Below are 18,920 nucleotides of genomic sequence, written 5' to 3' on the forward strand. Positions count from 1 at the left end.
GGGCAATGGAGCCTCAGGGAGTAAACGTGCCACACTGTCAATCATGGCTACCACTTACCCACAAGAACATCACACGGGAAGAAACTAAGATTAGGACACATTTTCCACAGTACTACCAGAGCACTGTGTTCTGAAATTACTATTTTTTACTGTATTTGAAATGTTTATTTATTTGTTTTTGAGAGAGGGGGTAGGGGTAGAGAGAGAAAGAATCCCAAGCAGGCTCTATGCCATCAGCACAGCCTGATGCAGGGCTCAGACTCCCAAACAGTGAGATTATGACCTGAACCAAAACCAAAAGTCGGATGCTTAACCAACTGAGCCACCCAGGCACCCCTGAAATTAATTTTAAAGTATTACTGCAACAAAGAAACATGGGAAGTATGGGCAAATGATCTCATAGATCGCCACCCAGAAAAGGACCCTGAGTAAGTGGTCACATTAGACTGACAGCTACCTCTAAAGAGGGCAATAAAGTGTCTGCACAGGCACCTCACAAGGATTAACTTAAGGGGCAACACAAACTTCCATCCTGAACTGGGGAAAGGAGCCACAGCACTGGCCTGGGACAGCAGGGAAAAAACAAAGAACATTCTGAAGAGAAGTGTCATCCTGCAGCGAGGCAGCGTTGGGCTCGCCTGTACCGGAACCCCAGCCCAGGTATTCAGCCACTGTCTGTCCTTGGGCAAGTCACAACCCCTCCTGATACTCAGCCTCCTGGCCTACGAAACAGGCCGATTCCCCCCTTCTCCCAGGACCACTGTCAGGATAATAAATAAAACAAAACCTTAATCCAGTAATAGCACATGGAAAGACTCAATAAACAGTAGTTGTTACATGACTGATAAAAGTAATTTAAAACACCTTCGTGGTCCCTGAAATTAAAGCACAGACTCCTTCATAGGAAATCACTTTGCATATTTCCTTGTTTGAATGAGTGAGGAGCGAATGGCCTATCAAGAGCATTTTTAAACTATGACCAGTTCCTTTTACCACAGACACATACTACCCGCTACACAAAGCCAACGGCAATCCTCGGTGCTCTAAACAACTAAACAATCGGTTTCCAGATACCAGACATTGTTCATTTGGCTAAAGTATCTGAAGATAACCCACTCTACTTTACCTTCAACAGAAAATACAAAATTATGGCATCGGGATCACAGGTTCTGGACACAGAGGCTGGGGGAGCCTGGCTCTACAATTTGTCTGCATCCTGCTAACTCTCTGTGTCTTCCTCCCTCAAGACAGTGAAATAACCTCCATTTCACAATGTCCTGAGGAGGTGACGATGAGCCGCCGTGGACAGAGCTGGCAGGGCACCCGGGGCACTATCACTTTGTGAGGGCCGCCATAATCAGGAGCCGAGAGCATGAGAGCCCACGACACCCGTGAACCGCCCCCAGGCCTCACAGCGCACCCAGAGCAACACCTCTCCGCTTTGCCAACTAGCAGTGAGAGGAATCCTATGACGCAAGCGACAGTTCTGACAGGCAAATAAACCATAAATACCAGCATCAACTCTTACCCCATGAGGTCAGAAACTCAGCAGCATATCGGTAGAGGCGGTTCATGATCTCAATCACGATGGCATAGATGATGCTGGGCACATACAACACGACACTGGTCCACTCGGATCCGCTATCCTCGTGCAGACTCAAGGCCCAGGCCTCCATGTCAAAGTAAATCATCATGACGTACAGAGAGAAATAGAGACAGAGGCACACGAACGGCAGAGAGACCAGGTAAATGCGCAACTGCCTCTTGTAGCTGGAGTAGACAGGCTCCTTCCTGCCAGTGACTGGGTTGATACCCAGGACCCCGTGGAATCCTGGCCGGGGCTCCTCAAACTGTCTCTTCATGACGAGCGTCCCCCACCTGTAGGTCATAGTAGCACACCCACGCTTCCACACTTCCAGGATCACGGTGGACCAGATGAGGTTGAAGGAGGCGAAGACCACATACTTGTCATAGTCTTCCCATACAAATAAGTAGTAAGGTAACCCAATGACTGCCATGGGGATTAAGGCAACAGTGAAATATTCCAAAAATCCAAAGTAGAGAGCAATTGTTTCCCCAAAGTAGCCACGAATATCATCTACAATAAAAAGGAAAAAAAGACCTTAAGCACAGACTACCAAAGACGTTCACCATTTGTTGTTCTAGTTAAGTGGGGATCACTTAATACCCTCATCCCCCCACCAGCGTGCGATGGTCAACCCGCCTTGCATGAGACACAAAGACCCCCCTCATCTGGACAGCAAGCCTGTGGCTCTCCCCAGTGCAGAGCCCCGGCCACGGCTGCTGGGGCCGCTTTGATGGGCATCCTGGGTCTGCCTTCCCTTTGCCGCCTTATCTGATGGATGCCTTCTTCCCAAAGGAGACCCCACCTCCGGGCCAGTCCCAATCTCCGAAGTCCTAATTTAAATCCAGCCATAGCCATTGAGCCATTTTAATTTGAGGTTTTAAATGTATTCTTCCCCCCTTTCTCCCACTTTACTGTCACAGCTATAAATGTTCTTTTCAATGGAGACTCCCCATCCACAGTCTCTGCTCCCACTATCCAAAAATAACACATCTTCATCGATATATCACGGCAGATTTTTTCAACGCACAGCAGAAAAGTTACTCAAAGCACAAAACAACAGTCTAGAACTTCTAGAACTGCCATGGGACACGTGTACCTGCAAACAAGCCCCGGGCAAGAGAAGGGACAAACATCACTGTTAATATTCCGTGAACTCGACACAAGCTGATGCCAAGGGGGTCGCGAACACTATCACCCTTCGCCAGGCGCATCTACTCGAGTAAGTGCCAGGGCTGCAGAGGCGTCCTGCACTGGCACTAGGGCGGGATGCGGCGGCTGAGGGGGTGCAGTGATGGGGCTGTCATGTCTTGGTTAATTACATGCGGTTACAACTTTTTTCTTTTAAGATGATGTGTCAGATCGGTCGATGGAGGTGGGTCAGAATAAACTGGGATAAGCCATTTCCCCCTAACCTCATTCTTCTAACTAATGCAGGAGCATGTTACAACAGTCGATATGATAGGGCCACCTCTAATCTGAATCACGCTAAAGGATAGCCAAACAATGAAAAACCAAAAAAGGTGCTCCTGCCCCCAGGCTCCAAATCACATGACTCCCCTCTCTAGATCTTAAGGGGAAGGTCAAGATCTGCCCGTGCCCCAGCAGCTTCCCCAGTCCAAAACCTCACACCGTCTACCACAGCCATGCTCAGCCTTCACCATAGACTCACTATTCCCCTCCCTTTCTAATTAAGCTACTGGATGCTGTCACTCACAAGCCCTAGAGGCAATCCTTAAACTTACTGTACCCAGTGCCACACAAAGTGAAAAAAAATCATTAAGTGTAACACAAAGTACAAAATGCTAGTGTATTACCTACAACTATCAAAAACAAACTTTCCCTTTCAAGGATACAAGAAAAAATTCAAAATGCACTTTCACAAATTTTAAAAACAAATTTTTGGTCATTGTTACAATATTATAGTAGCTGTTAGGATTGGAAATTAGAAATAAAATTATTTTAGAGGGAATCCTTTAAACAGGATCAAAGAAAAAATTTCCTTTAAGAAAACATGATAGCAATGCTTGTGGTAAAATCTTTTAACTTAATATAATCCTTATGCTTAAAAAACATAACTAAACCCAGAAATCTGAACATCCACAATGATGTCAGTTTACACACAGTAATGACCAACATATACCAAGTAAATTAATGGTTACTCTTAGAACTGTACTCAGAGAAAATGGATAGATTCAGTAATGCACACCAAGATACCTACAAACTTTACCTCAAAATATGTTTAGGCGTGCTAGCCTGCCCCTAAGAATGATCACAGACAGCTCTAATTATCAGCTCTAAAAAACAAATTTTTGTATACAAAATTTTCATAGTCAAATGAAATTCTTATAAAATCTGTTCTACTTCCAACTCTGATGTGTACTGATGAAGGCCGCTCCAAATTGCCTGTGTTGTTGGTGAAAATTAGGGAAAGCTTGTAATTCAGTCCATCCGAAATGGAGTTAGAAATGGATTACTAACCACGTCCTGTAAACCCTCCTTTCCAACCCCGATTTTTGCCCACACGCAGCTGGTGAGCCTCGCCCAGCAACGTTAAACATCTACCCAAGAGAGAAAACACCACGGTTGAAATCATGACCTCCCACGCTTGGCTACGAGAGCAAGCACCGACACCTACCGAGGGGCTGGTACTTGAAGGTGAACCGAGTGTACCAGGTGTCCTCCAGCTTCTTCAAGGCTTCATGGTCATGCAGTGGGAACACCTGAGTCACGATGCCGGAAGTGAGTAATCTTCTCACTGCAAAGGGAAAATGTGCCAAGCTACATAACACAGATCTGAGGTTGCTCAGGACACAATGGACTTTTGTTTCTTTGTTTGTTTTTGAGATGGAGCATGAGCAGGGGAGGGGCAGAGAGAGAGGGAGACACAGAATCCAAAGCAGGTTCCAGGCTCTAAGCTAGCAGCACAGAACCTGATGGGGGCTTTGAACCTACAAACCACAAGATCATGACCTGAGCCAAAGTCAGACGCTTCCAGACTGAGCCACCCAGGCGTCCCACAACATGCTTTTTCCAATGCTGTGAGGACAGCCCAGGAAGGAAGGAGTGCTACACAAAGGTCCGTGTCATTCACACTGCCTACTACTCGGAAGGCATATATTCTTTTGTTCTTCACAATGTAAATATCTTGACTATTTTAACTATGACAGCAATACAAGGTCATGTCAAATTTAAATCCATACAGAAATGCACGTTAGAACTGGAGAGACCCCAGTTATTCTCTTCCTCCCACAAAAATAACCAGGGTAAATAGCAATTTCATGCAGTATCAGACTTGAAAACACACCCACCAACGTATATCACAGAAACAAAAGTTGGATCATTCTACACACAGTGCTCTGTAATCTTTTCTCATGTAGTAGTGTGTAATAAATGGTTTTCAATGCCAATACCTACAAATATGAAATGTCCTTTTTAATGGTATCATAATATTCTCTTGTGTAAGTGCTGTAATTCAATACTCCATTGAAAAATACTTGTTTCTTTCCCTTTTTGCTTTGCTATTATAACGGTTAATATTGTTATACACATATCTTTTCCCACCTGCCCACTCTTTTCTCATGTGCATTTAGAAGTAGAATTGCTGGGTCCAAGAGCACATGTATTTTAAATTTATCATCTACTATAAAACTGCCCCTAGAAAGACTTTACCAATCTGTCCCTCCCACCAAAGTGAAGGTCAGACCATGTTCAGTGCCTTTCATTCTTGTTCATATTGAGTATTTGCAGGATCATTATGATCCTTTCTAATCTGGTAACAAAGGTTTATGTTTACAAACAGCAAATGTCAAAGTCAAATAAAACCGTACTTTCCTCACTCAGCTGACTGGTATGATCTGACCGAAGACAACACCCCCGGTCATAAGAAATGAAAGGGCGCGCCCTCTCCTCCACACACTTAGAGTGACTCACGGGGTGGCTGGTCTTCAAGCCTTACCAGGAAGTGTGCTCAGCACACCTGGGGACTCCGGTATGTGGGGAGATGGAGCGCTTTCCACACAAGTCCCTGGAAGAATCTCTGGTTCTAAGTCGGGGTTTGCAGAAAGAAAAGATGCTCTGCCGTCTGCATCCAGTGACAAGCTCTGAGCTCTTGGAGGCTCATCGGCTCAGCTCTCCCAAGGGCCGCCTCCCTGGTCTCCTATCCACCTTGTCACCAAGGCAAGTGACGAGCCTATTAGGCAACAGGCCCCTCACGGAAGACGGCAAAAGAATGTCCCCAGCAGCGGAAAAAACAAATGTTGCTGTTTGTCATGTCGAAATACTACATGTAACCGAGAGTGTTCTCAAGACCGGTGCCCTACCATGAAATCTTCAGAGTAACTTGAAAGTAAAGCTAATTTCTTAGAAAAGAACAAAGAGCACTAAACAGGAGAGATGTGATACCAAACTAGGAAAAAGTCTGGGTCATGAAAGGAAAATTCTTAATATATGATTCTTACAATTATATCTCACATGTTATTTTTAAAAAAAGTCTTAAAAAGCTAGCATTGTGATGAAATCCTTAATGACTAAATAAGGCATACACTCAAAATATGCACAGACACATTAATTAGGGGGGAAAGCTACATGTTTATGTTATATTAGCCACTGGTGCTACAAATCCGTTTTTCAATATTTTTATTCTGAAGTGTTTCAGAGGATTTTTCTTCAGCTCACATGAAGTCAGTCACCCACAGTGGTTCTGACCCGTATCTTATTTGAGCATGCACAACTGTACCTTATTCTTTCTTCCATTGTGATCCTTTCAAGTTATTCAACTGTAAACTGACAACATCTAAATTATTTTACTATGTCTAAGTTCTTTTTACACAACTGAGTACATTCTGCTAGAGACGACTTTCTAGGCAGGCATAAAAACCAGCTACTTCTAAAAATAGGACCGTGAACTGAAGGACCCAGAGAGAATATCAAGCCTCATGTCCTAAATTACCAGGCTCCTCTTTGCCATCAATGCCAAGAGCATGGTTCCAATTTCGGCTTCTAAAAATAGAGGTCTTTCTTTTAATCCTTTAACTTTCTCTTGTCAGCTAAGAATGTAATTAAAATGACCCTTAGCTTCAGAGGAAAATATGATGCTCTGCAGGCCTATTTAAGGAAAGAAACCACTGCTTCCCAGGAGGACCAAGATGGCAGATTGAAGGACCCTGAGCTCCCCTCTTCCCAGACTCTCCAAGGCTACAACTACATATAGAACACCTCTCTCTGAGAATGGCCTGAACACCAGCAGAACAGATCCTGTCTAGCTATAAAGAAAAATCCACATCCAGAAGTGTGGGATCGGCAGGGAAGTGGTCTGATCAGGACCCACGCCCCCAGCATGGCACCCCATAAGTGGGAGAGACATCACAGGCAGGGAGGTCCTCCCTGGGGAGCGAGGGGCTAAGCCCCACATGGGGCAAACTGGCACTGGGGACCAGCACTAGGAAGGTGGGCCCCCAAAAGGTCTGGCTTTGAAAATCAGTAGGGCTTAATCCCAGGAGAGCCAGAGGATTCTAGGAAGGCGAGACTCTACTCTTAACAGACACAGGCACACACTCGCTCCAAGACCCAGTGCAGAAGCAGCTGTCTGAAAAGCACCTGGGCCATACATGAGGAGATGTAATACCTAACCGTAGGGCATGTGCCAGAGGTGCCGGGGACGGCGGAACCTTCTCCATGAATGAAGCAGTGGCAGGCGCCTAGTACTGGGGAGAAACCCTACTTTCTTTTTTAAGTTTATTATGTATTTTTGAGAGAGAGAGAGAGAGAAAGCATGAGCAGAGGAAGGGCAGAGAGAAAGAGGGGCAGAAAATCCAAAGCAGATCTGCACTGTCAATGAGAGCCTAATGCGGGGCTGGACCCCACAAATGGATCATGATGCAAACCGAAATCAAGAGTCAGATGCTTAACCCACGAAGCCACCCAGGCACTCTGAAAACCAGTTCTGGTTCTCCACTGACCATGCTGGTACTGCCTGCCCCACTCGCACGTTCCCCTGCAGACCTGCCCCACTCACCCCTCCTCACCTTGGCAGGCTCCCCCTAAAGTGGCTCCCACCTAACCACACTCACGGGTCGCCTCCGCCTTAACTGTCACTCCCCTAAAGGGGCCCTCACCCACCATGGGCCCACAGCAGTTGCAGCTCAGCCAGAACAGGAAGGAACCCACAAAGGACACCACTGGAGCTCCAGATTCTGCTAACCAGTGGGAGAAGGCACTTGTGGGCCCCACAGTACACCTTCTGCAGAAGGCCTCTCCCGCGAGACCAGGAGGTGTGGCTGCCCTGCCTACTACACACAGACCGAAACAGAGGCAAGGTGAGGAGACAGAGGACTTCTATGTTCCACATGAAAGAACATGACAAAACCCCAGAAAACTCATGACAAAGAGATAAACAGTCTACCTGATAAAGAGTACAAAGTAATGGTCATGAAGATGCTCACTAAACTCAGGTGAAGAATCGATGAACACAGCAAGAACCTCAAGAGAACACACACACACACACACACACAGAACCAGAGCCAAAGAATATAACTGAGTTGAAAAATACACTAGAGGGAATCGATAGCAGATTAGAGCATGCAGAAAAATGGATCAGCGATCTGGAAAACAGGGTAATGGAAATGAGCCTAGCTGAATGGCAAAAAGAAAAACGAATTTCAAAAGCTGAGGATAGTTTAAGAGACTTTCAGGACCTTAAGATTAAAGGTACTAACATTTGCATGACAGACATTCTAGGAAGAAGAAAGAAAAAGGGGCAGAAAACTTCTTTGAAGAAATTACAGCTGAAAACCTCCTAACCTGGGCAAGAAAACAGACATCCAAGCCCCAAACAAGATGAACCCAAAGAGGTCCATACCATGACACAAAATAAATTAAATGTCAGAAATGACAGAGAAAATACGAAAAGCAGCAGGAGAGAAGCAACTAGTTACATACAGGGGAACACCCATAATACTATCAGCTGATTTTTCAGCAAACTTTGCAGATCAGAAGGGAATGACATGACATAATCAAAGTGCTGAGAGGAAAAACCCACAGAGAGAAACACTGTACCCAGCAAGGCTATCATTCAGGATTTAACTAGAGATAAAGAGTTCCCAGACAAAAGAGTTCACCACTGAACCAGCTTTACATGAAATGTGAAAGGGACTTCTTTCAGTAGAAAAGAAAAGGCCCCAACGAGAAGTAAGAAAATTTTGAAAGAAGAAAGAAAAAACTCTAACTGTAACAGCAAGCATATAGTAGAGGTGGTAGATTAACTGCTTACAAGAATAGTATGAAGGTTAAAAGACAAAAGTCGTAAAATAAACGATGTCTATGACAGTTAAGAGATACACAAGATCAAAAGATGCAAAGTATGATGTCAAAAACATAAAACAGGGAGAGGAGAGAGTAAAATGTAGTGCTTTTAGGGGCGCCTGGGTCGCTCAGTTGGTTAAGCCTCCGGCTTCGGCTCAGGTCAGAATTCACGTTCCTGGGTTCGAGCCCGCGTTGGGCTCTGTGCTGACAGCTAGCTCAGAGCCTGGAGCCTGCTTTCGGTTCTGTGTCTCCTTCTCTCTCTGCCCCTCCCCCTCTCATGCTCTGTCTCTCTCTGTATCAAAAATAAATAAAACATTAAAAAAAATTTTTTTTAATGTAGTGCTTTTAGAAAGTGTTCAAACTTCAGCAACCATCAACTTAGACTGCTATATACAGAGAGCATTCTGTGTGAACCTCATGGTAATCACCAACCAAAAACCTGTAACAGAAACACAAAAAATAAAAAGGAATTCAAACATAACACTAAAGAAAGTCATCAAATTACAAGAGAAAGGAGGAAAAGAAGAAACATGGAACAAGTACAAAAACACCCAAAAACAATTCACAAGATGACAGTAAGTACATACTCATCAATCAGTAATTTAAATATAAAAGGGTTAAGTGTTCTAAGTGTATCCAAAAGATACAGGCTGACTGAATGGATAAATAAACAAGATCCATCCATATGCTGTCTAAAGGAGACTCACTTCAGACCTAAAGACACATACAGACTAAAAGTAAAGCGATGAGAAAAGATATTCCATGAAAAGAAAAAAGAAAAGGAAGCCAGGGTAGCACTATTTCTATTAGACAAAACAGACCGTAATCTATAATAGATGAAGAATTACATAATTAAAAAATCAATCCAACAAGAGGATATAACAATTGTAAATAGCAGCACACCCTACATGGGGGCTCTTACATATATAAAGCAAATATTAACAGACTAAAAGGGAAACTGACAATAATACAATAATAGTAGGGGGCTTTAATGCCCCACTTACATCAACAAATGGATCACACAGGCAGAAAGTCAATAAAAAAACAGAACAAAAACAACAAAAAAGATGGTTTTTGACACATTAAATCAGATGGACTCAACAGATACATACAAAAAATTCCATCCCAAACCAGCAGAACACACATTCTTTTCAAGTTCACATGGAACTTTCAACAAAATAGATCACAGGGTAGGGCACAAAACAAGTTTCAATCAATTCAAGGTAGAAATCATATAAAACATCTTTTCTGACCACAAAGGTATAAAAGTATAAATCAACTATAATAAACAACCAATGAAATCAAAGAGGAAATAAAAAAATATCCTGAGACAAATGAAAATGGAAGCACTACATTCCAAAGTCAATGAGACTCAGCAAAAGCAGCTCTAAGAGTGAGTTTATAGCAGTAGAGGCCTACCTCAAGAAACCAAAAAAGCCCTCAAATAACCTGACCTTACACCTAAATAAAATGGAGAAAGAAGAACAAAGCCCCAAGTTAATAGAAGGAAGAAAATAATAAAGATCAAAGTGGAAATAAATGAAATGAAGACTTATAAAATTATAGTAAAGATCAATTAAATCAGTAGCTGGTTCCTTAGAAAGACAAACAAAATTGATACACCAGCTTCATCAAAAAAAAAAAAAAGAAGGAAAAGAAGAAAGGAAGAGAGGGTGGAAAGAAGAAATAGTGACCATAAAAATTACAAAGATTTTAAGAAACTACTACCAACAGTTATATGCTAGAAGAAGAAATTGATAAATTCCTGGAAACATCCAATCTACAGAGAAGAGTGAACTAGGAAGAGATAATCTGAACTGACTGATTACTGGTAATGAAACAGAATCAGTAATCCAAAAACTTCCAAAAACAAGTCTCGGACCAGACAGTTTCACTGGTAAATTCTACCAAACATGTAAGGAAAAGTTAGTATCAGGGCATCTGGGTGGCTCAGTCATTTAAGCATCTGACTTTGGCTCACATCATGATCTCGCAGTTAGTGAGTTCAAACCCTGCATCTGGCTCTGTTGCTGATAGCTCAGAGCCTGGATCCTGCTTTGGATTCTGCCTCCCTCACTCTCTCCCCCTCCCCACTCATTCTCTCTCTCTCTCTCTCTGAAAAATAAACATTAAAAAAAAATTTTAAGTTAGTATCAATCCTTCTAAAACTATTCCAAAACTGTGAAGAAAAAGAAACATTTCCAAATGAATTCTATGAGACCAGCATTACCCTGATACCAAAACCAGACAAAGATACTACAAAAAAAAGAAAATCACAAGCCAGTATCACAGGCCAGTATGCAAAAATCCTTAACAAAATGAAAACCAAATTCAACAATACATTAAAAGGATCACACATCCTAATCAAATGGAATTTATTTAAGGGATGCAAAGATGGTTCGATATCCTCAAATCAATGTGATACACCACATTCACAAAATGAAGGATAAAAATCATATGATTATCTCAATAAAGGCAGAAAAAGATTTGACAAAATTTTACATCCATTTATGGTAAAAAAATCTCAACAAAATGTGTATAGTGAGAATATACCTCATGGTAATAAAAGCCACATATGACCAAAAAATACAGATAACATCACACTCAAGATTAGGAATAAGACAAAGAGGTCCATCCTTCACCACTTTTATTCAACACAGTACTGGAACCACTTTTATTCAGCATAGTACTGGAAATTTTAGCGGCAACAATCAGAGAGCAAAAAGGAATAAAAGGCATTCAAATTGATAAGGAAGAAGTAAAACTGTTACCACTATTTACAGATAACATCTTCGGTATCGTAAAACCTAAAGAATCCACAAAAATTAGATGGAATGAATTCAGTAAAGTTGGATAATATATAATACACAGAAATCTGTTTCTATATAGTAATAGCAAAATATTATAGAGAGAAATCAAGAAAGCAATTCCATTTAAAATTTCATCAAAAAGAATAAATAAAAAGGATTAATTTAAACTAATGGGGTAAAAGACCTGTACTCTTGAAAATGTAAGTCACTGATGGAAGAAACTGAAGATAAAACAAATAAATGAAAAGACATACCATATTCATGGACTAGAAGAATTAATATTGTTAAATGGTCATATTAACCAAAGCAGTCTACAAATTCAATGCAATCCCTATCAAAATACCAATGGCATTTTTCACAGAACTACAATAAAGAATTCTAAAATTTGTATGGAACCACAGACCCTGTATAACCAAAGCCATCTTGAGAAAGAAGAATAAAACTGACGGTATCATGTTCCCAACTTTCAAACTACACTACAAAGATGCAGTAATCAAAACAGTATGATAATGGCACACACAAAAAAGGCATGTAGATCTATGGAAGAGAACAGAGAGCCAGAAATGAACCCACAAATCACCTGCACACACCAAATCTACTGACCATTAAATGCGGCAAAACTGCAGCTCTAGGTGAAATAGGATCTAGCTTCTCTTAAGAGGTAGACCACAAAATACCTAATTAAAACTCACTACACAGTGGACAAGTCCAAATACTCCCCACTGCAAAGGACTGACCTGAGGGGAAGAACAGCCAAACAGCAGGAGTAGAGTGCACATAGCGCACACCACAGACACTTCCTGAAGTGCCAAACCCTGGACAGTGTATGACCGCTTCATAATATAGCCAGTACTCTCAGGAGCGGGAAACCTAACAGGCTTTCCTGACACAGAAAACAGAGACCTGGACAAGATACCCAGACAGAGAAATTCGTCCCAAAAGAATGAATCAGAAGAGGTCACAGCCAGGGGTCTAATCAAAACAGAAGTAATACACCTGCACCGGAATTTAAAACAACAACCGTAAGGATACTAGCTGGGCTTGAGAAAAGCATAGAAGACACCAGGGAGTCCTTTCCCACAGAGGTCAAAGACCTAAAAACTAGTTGGGCTGAAATAAAAATGCTATAACCAAGATGCAAAACTGCCTAAATGTAAGGACAACAAAGATGGAAGAATCAAAGCAAAGAATCAGTGATAAAATTCAGTGATAACAATCAGAAGATAAAATTATGGAAAATAATGAAGCTGAAAAGAAGAGGGGAAGAAAATACTGGATCACAAATATAGACTTAGGGAACTCAGCAACTCCTTAAAGCTTAAGAACAGTCATTTCATAGGAATCTCAGAAGAAAAAGAGAGGAGAAAAGGGGCAAAAGGTTTATTTGAGAAATTACAGCTGAAAACTTCCCTAATTTAGGGAAGGAAACAGACATCCAAATCCAGGAAGCACAGCAAACTCCCATCAAAATCATAAAAGTAGGCCAACAGGAAGACATAGTGCAATAAATTTACAAAATACAGAGATAAGGAAAGAACCATGAAAGCAGAAAGGGAAAAGAAATCCCTAACCTACAAAGGAAGACTATTCATCATAGCAATAGATCTCTCCATTGAAGGGAGTGCGGCTGACATATTCATGTGCTGCGTGAGAAAAATATACAGCCAAGAATACTTTCCAGCAAGACTGTCACTCAGTAGAGAAAAGGAGATAAAAAGTTTCCCAGACAAACAAAAACTAAAGGAGATCTTGACCACTAACCCAGCTCCGCAAGAAATATTAAAGGGGATTTTTGAGGGGGAAAGAGACCAAAAGCAACAAAGACTAGAAAGGAAAGAGAAAAACTCCAGGAACACCAACTTTACAGGTAATACAATGGCAGTGAACTTACATGTGTGTGTATATAGATGTGTGTGTGAGTGTTTGTGAGTGTGTGTATATAGAAATAAAATCACCCTGAATGTAAATGGACTACATGCTCTAATCAAAAGACAAAAAGTATTAGATTGGATAAAAAAACAAGACTCCTCAATATGCTGCCTACAAGAGACTCATTTTTGATCTAACGATACCTGCAGACTCAAAGTGAGGGATGGAGAACCATTGATCATCCTAACAGATGTCAAGAGAAAGATGGAGTGGCCACACTTCTATCAGACAAACTAGATTTTAAACCAAAGAACATAACTAAAGTGATGAAGAAGGGCACTATATCATAATAAAGGGGTCTATCCAGCAAGAATATCTAACAAATATATAAATAATCAATTAATAACAAACATAAAGAAACTCATTGATAACAATACAAAAATCTCACTGAACATCCCATATACAGCACTGGAAAGCTCATCTAAGGAGAAAATCAACAAGGAAACAATGGCTTTGAGTGACACACTGACTTAATGGATATATTCAAAACATTTCATCCTAAAGCTGTGAACTACATGTTCTTTTCAAGCGCACATGGGACACTCACCAGAATAGGGCAGATCCTGGGTCACATATCAACCCTCAACAAGTATAAAAAAGACTGAGATCATAATATCATGCAAAGCTTCAGACCCTAACGTTATGAAACTTGAATTCAATGGTAAGAATAAATTTGGAGAGAGCACAAATACATGGAGGTTAAGGAGCATCCTATTAAAGAATGAATGAGCTAACCAGAAAATTAAAGAAGAAATTAAAAAATCCATAGAAGCAAATGCAAATGAAAACATGACAGTCTAAAACTTTTGGGATGCAGCAAAGGCTGTCCTAAAAAATATATATATATTGCAATACAGGCCTACCTCAAGAAGTAAGAAATATCTCAAATAAAACACCTAAAGTCCACATAAAGGTAGTAGAAAAGGAATAACAATTAAAGGCTAAAGCCAGCAGAAGGGAAATTAAGATTAATGTAGAAAGAAACAATATGGAAACAAACAAAAAAAAACCTCAGGAGAACAGATCAACAAAACTAAGAGCTAGTTCTTGGAAAGAATCCATAAAACGGATAAACCATTAGTCAGACTTTGATATCAAAGATAAAAGAGAAAGGGACTAAATAAATAAAACCACAAATGAAAGAGGAGAGATCACAGCCAGCACCAAAGAAATACAAACAATCATAAGAGAATATTATAAAAAATTATATGCCAACAAACTGGGCAATCTGGAAGAAACTGACAAATTCCTAGAAACACACAAACTACCAAAATAGAAAGAAACAGAAAATCTGAACAGACCCATAAGAAGCAAAGAAACTGAATCAGTTATGAAAAAAATCGCCCTACAAATGAAAACCCAGGCCCAGATGGCTTCCCAGAGAAATTCTACCAGACATTTAAAGAAGAGTTAATATCTATTCTTATCAAACTATTCCAAAAAATAGAAATGGATGGAAAACTTCCAAATTCATTCTACAAGGCCAGCACCACCTTCATTCCAAAACCAAAGACCCCACTGAAAAGAATTACAGGCCAATATCCTGGATGAATCTGGATGCAAAAATTCTCAATAAAATACTAGCAAATCAAATCCAACAGTACATTAGAAGAATCATACACCATGATCAAGTTGGATTTACTCTTAGGGTGCATTTATGACTCCCTATTCACAAATCAATGTGATTGATACACCACATTGATAAAGGAAAGGATAAGACCTATAGGATCCTCTCAAGAGATGCAGAAAAAGCATTCGGCAAAGTACACCATCCATTCTTGGAAAAAGCTCTCAACAAACTATGGATAGAAAGAATATACCTCAAAATTATAAAGGCCATTAAGGAAGACCCACAGCTAATATCCTCATGGGTGAAACATTCAGAGCTTTTCCTCTGAGGTCAGGAACAAGACATGGGTGTACACTCTCACCACTGTTCTTAAACTTACCACTACAAGTCCTAGCCTCAGCAATCAGACAATAACAAGAAATAAAAAACATTAAAACAGACAAGGAAGAAGTCAAACATCCACTATTCACAAATGACATGATACTCTACGTAGAAAACATGAAAGGGGCACCTGGGTGGCTTAACCAGTTAGGCAGCCAACTCTTGCCGTGGGCTCAGGTCATGATCTCAGGGTTCAGGAGTTCAAGCCCTACATTGGGCTCTGTGCCAATAGCATGGAGTCTGTTGGAGATTCTATCCTGCCCCTCACCCCACTCTCATATGCTTTCTCTCTCTAAATAAATAAACGTTAAAAAAAGAAAACATGAAAGACTCCACCACCAAAAAATTACTAGAACTGATACATGAATTCAGCAAAGTTGCAGCATACAAAATCAATGTACAGAAATTTGTTGCATTTCTATACATCAACAATGAAGCAGCAGAAAGAGGAATCAAGGATTCAATCCAATTTACATCTGCACCAAAACCCGTAAGATGCCTAGGAATAAACCTAACCAAAAGGTAAAAGATCTGTATGCTGAAAACTACAGAACACTTATGAAAGAAACTGAAGAAGACACAAAGAAATGAAAAAAAAAAAAACACCATGCTCAAGAATTGGAAGAACAAATGTAGTTAAAATGTCTTTACTACTGAAACCCATCTACACATGTATGCAAACCCTCTCAAAATAACACCAGCATTTTTTTACAGAACTAGAACAATCCTAAAATGTGTATGGAACCACAAAATATCTCAAACAGACAAAGAAATCCTGAAAAGGAAAAGGAAAATGGGAGGTATCACGATCCCAGACTTGAAGCTGCATTATGTATTACACAGCTGCACTCATCAAGACAGGATGGACCAAACACAGACACTCAGATCAACGGAACAGGATAGAGAATCCAGAAACAGACCCACAGCTATACGGTCAACTAATCTTTGACAAAGCAGGAAAGAATATCCAGGGGAAAAAAGACAGACTCTTCAGCGAACTGTGTTGGAAAAACTGGACAGCAACATGCAAGAGGATGAAGCTGGACCCCTTGGTTACAGCATCCACAAAAATAAATTCTAAATGGATGAAAGCCCTAAATGTGTGACAGGAAAACATCAAAATCCTAGAGGAGAATATAGGCAACAACTTCTTGGACACTGGCTGTAGCAACTTCTTAACAGACACGTCACCAGAGGCAAGGGAAACAAAAGCAAAAATGAACCACTGGTACCTCATCAAGATAAAAGGCTTCTGCACAGCAAAGGAAACAATCAACAAAACTAAAAGATAATCTGTGGAATGGGAGGAAAGATTTCCAAATGACATACTGGATAAAGGGTTAGTAACCAAAAATCTATAAGAATGTATCAAATTCAACACCCCCAAAAAGGCAAAACTGAAAAATTCAGTTAAGAAGTGGGCAGAAGACATGAATAGACATCTTCCAAAGAAGACATCCACATGGCTAACAGGCACGTAAAAAGATGCTCAGAGTACTTAGGTGGCTTAGTTGGGTAAGCATCCAACTCTTGGTTGCAGCTCAGATCATGATCTCAACGTTAGTAACATAGAGCCCTGCTGACAGGGCAGGACCTGCATGGAATTCTCTCTCTCCCTCTCCCTCCCTCTCAAAATAAAATAAATATTAAAAAACAAAAAGATGCTCACCATCACTCATCATCAGGGAACTAGAAATCAAAGCAATAATGTGATACCACCTCACTCCTGTCAGAATAGCTAAAATTATTAACTCAGGAAACAACAGATGTTGGCAAGGGAGGCAGAGAAAGAACCCTTTTCTACTGTTGGTCAGAATGCACACTCGTGCCGCCACTACAGAAAACTGTCTGGAGGTTCCTCAAAAAGTTAAAAATAGAACTACCCTAGGACCCATCAATTGCACTTCTAGGTATTTACCCAAAGAATACAAAAATAGTGATTTGAAGGGGCACATGTACCCCAATGTTTATAACAGCATTATCAACAATGCCCAATTACGGAAAGAGTCCAATCCATTGACTACTGAATGGATAAAAAAAAGATGTCATAGGTGTACGTATACACATACACACACACACACACACACACACACACACACACACACACAGGAATATTACAGCCATCAAAAAGAATGAAATCTTGCATTTGCAGTGACATGGATGGAGCTAGAAAGTATTTTGCTAATTTAAGTCAGTCAGAGAAAGACAAATACCATATGATTTCACTCTTACATGGAATTTAGGAAACAAATGAACATAGGGGAAGGGAAAGAAAGAGAGAGGGAGCCAAAGATTAACAGATTCTCAACAACAGAAAACAGAGGATTGCTGGAGGGGAGGAGGGTGGGAAATGCCCTAAATGGGTGATGAGTATTAAGGACTAGACTTGTTATGATGAGGTGTTAGATATAGGTGGTAAATCACTAAATTCTACTCCTAAAGCTGATAGTCCACTATATGTTAACTAACTAGAATTTAAATAAAAACTTTATTTCTTTTATTTTTATTTAATAATCTGTCAAATTGGTTTCCATATAACACCCAGTGCTTCTCCCCACAAGTGCCCCCCACCATGACCATCACCCCCTCCCTCCCTCTCCCTCCCCCTTCAGTCCATGGTTCGTGTTCAGTATTCAGTAGTCTCTCATGATTTTTGTCCCTCACTCTCCCCAGCTCTCTATCCCCCTTCCTCTCCCCATGGTCCTCTGTTAGGTTTCTCCTGTTAGACCTATGAGTGCAAACATATGGTATCTGTTCTTCTCTGCCTGACTTATTTGACAAAAGACTTAGGCAAAAAGTAAAATGCAGATTCAATCCAACAAAATAAGAAAAAAATTAAATTAAATTAAAAATGACTGAAATCCTGCCATTTGCAACAACATGGATGGACCAAGAGAGTACTGTGGTATGTGAAATAAGTTAAACAGAAAAAGACAAATACCATATGATTTCACTTATTTGTGGAATCTAAAAAGTAAAACAAATGAACAAACAAATCAGAAATGGATTTACAAATACAGAGAACAAACTGGTGGTTGCCAGAGGGGAAAGGAGTCAAGGGATGGGAGAAATAGGTGAAGGGAGTTAAGAGGTACAAACTTCCAGTTATAAAATTAGTACGGCACAGAGGTGTCAAGTCCGGTGCATGGAATATGGTCAATAATACTGTAATAACCTTATGGTGACAGATGGTAACTGGATGGATCCTGGTGATCATTTTATAAATACATGTCCAGTTGCAATACTGTACACATGAAATTAATGATGTTGTGTGCCAATCAGATTCCAATTGAAAAATAAAAATAAACGACTTAAACCAAGATTCCCTCAAATGCTGACTGAC

The 18,920-nt window shown here is 40.7% G+C and overlaps 1 protein-coding gene across 1 annotated transcript in view; it reads right to left on the reverse strand.

Moving 5' to 3' along the window:
• The window catches only part of LOC115291293 (anoctamin-10), a 41,717-nt gene that overhangs the window by 8,611 nt on the left and 14,186 nt on the right, over positions 1-18,920 (reverse strand). The window contains exons 5-6 of the mRNA XM_029938781.1: positions 4,224-4,343; positions 1,529-2,098 (exon numbers count right to left, since the gene is read on the reverse strand). Of these exons, the coding sequence (XP_029794641.1) occupies positions 1,529-2,098; positions 4,224-4,343 (690 nt within the window). The remainder of the gene's footprint in view (positions 1-1,528; positions 2,099-4,223; positions 4,344-18,920) is intronic.

Source organism: Suricata suricatta, chromosome 5 (assembly GCF_006229205.1).
Source record: "Suricata suricatta isolate VVHF042 chromosome 5, meerkat_22Aug2017_6uvM2_HiC, whole genome shotgun sequence".
NCBI classification, from domain to species: domain Eukaryota; kingdom Metazoa; phylum Chordata; class Mammalia; order Carnivora; family Herpestidae; genus Suricata; species Suricata suricatta.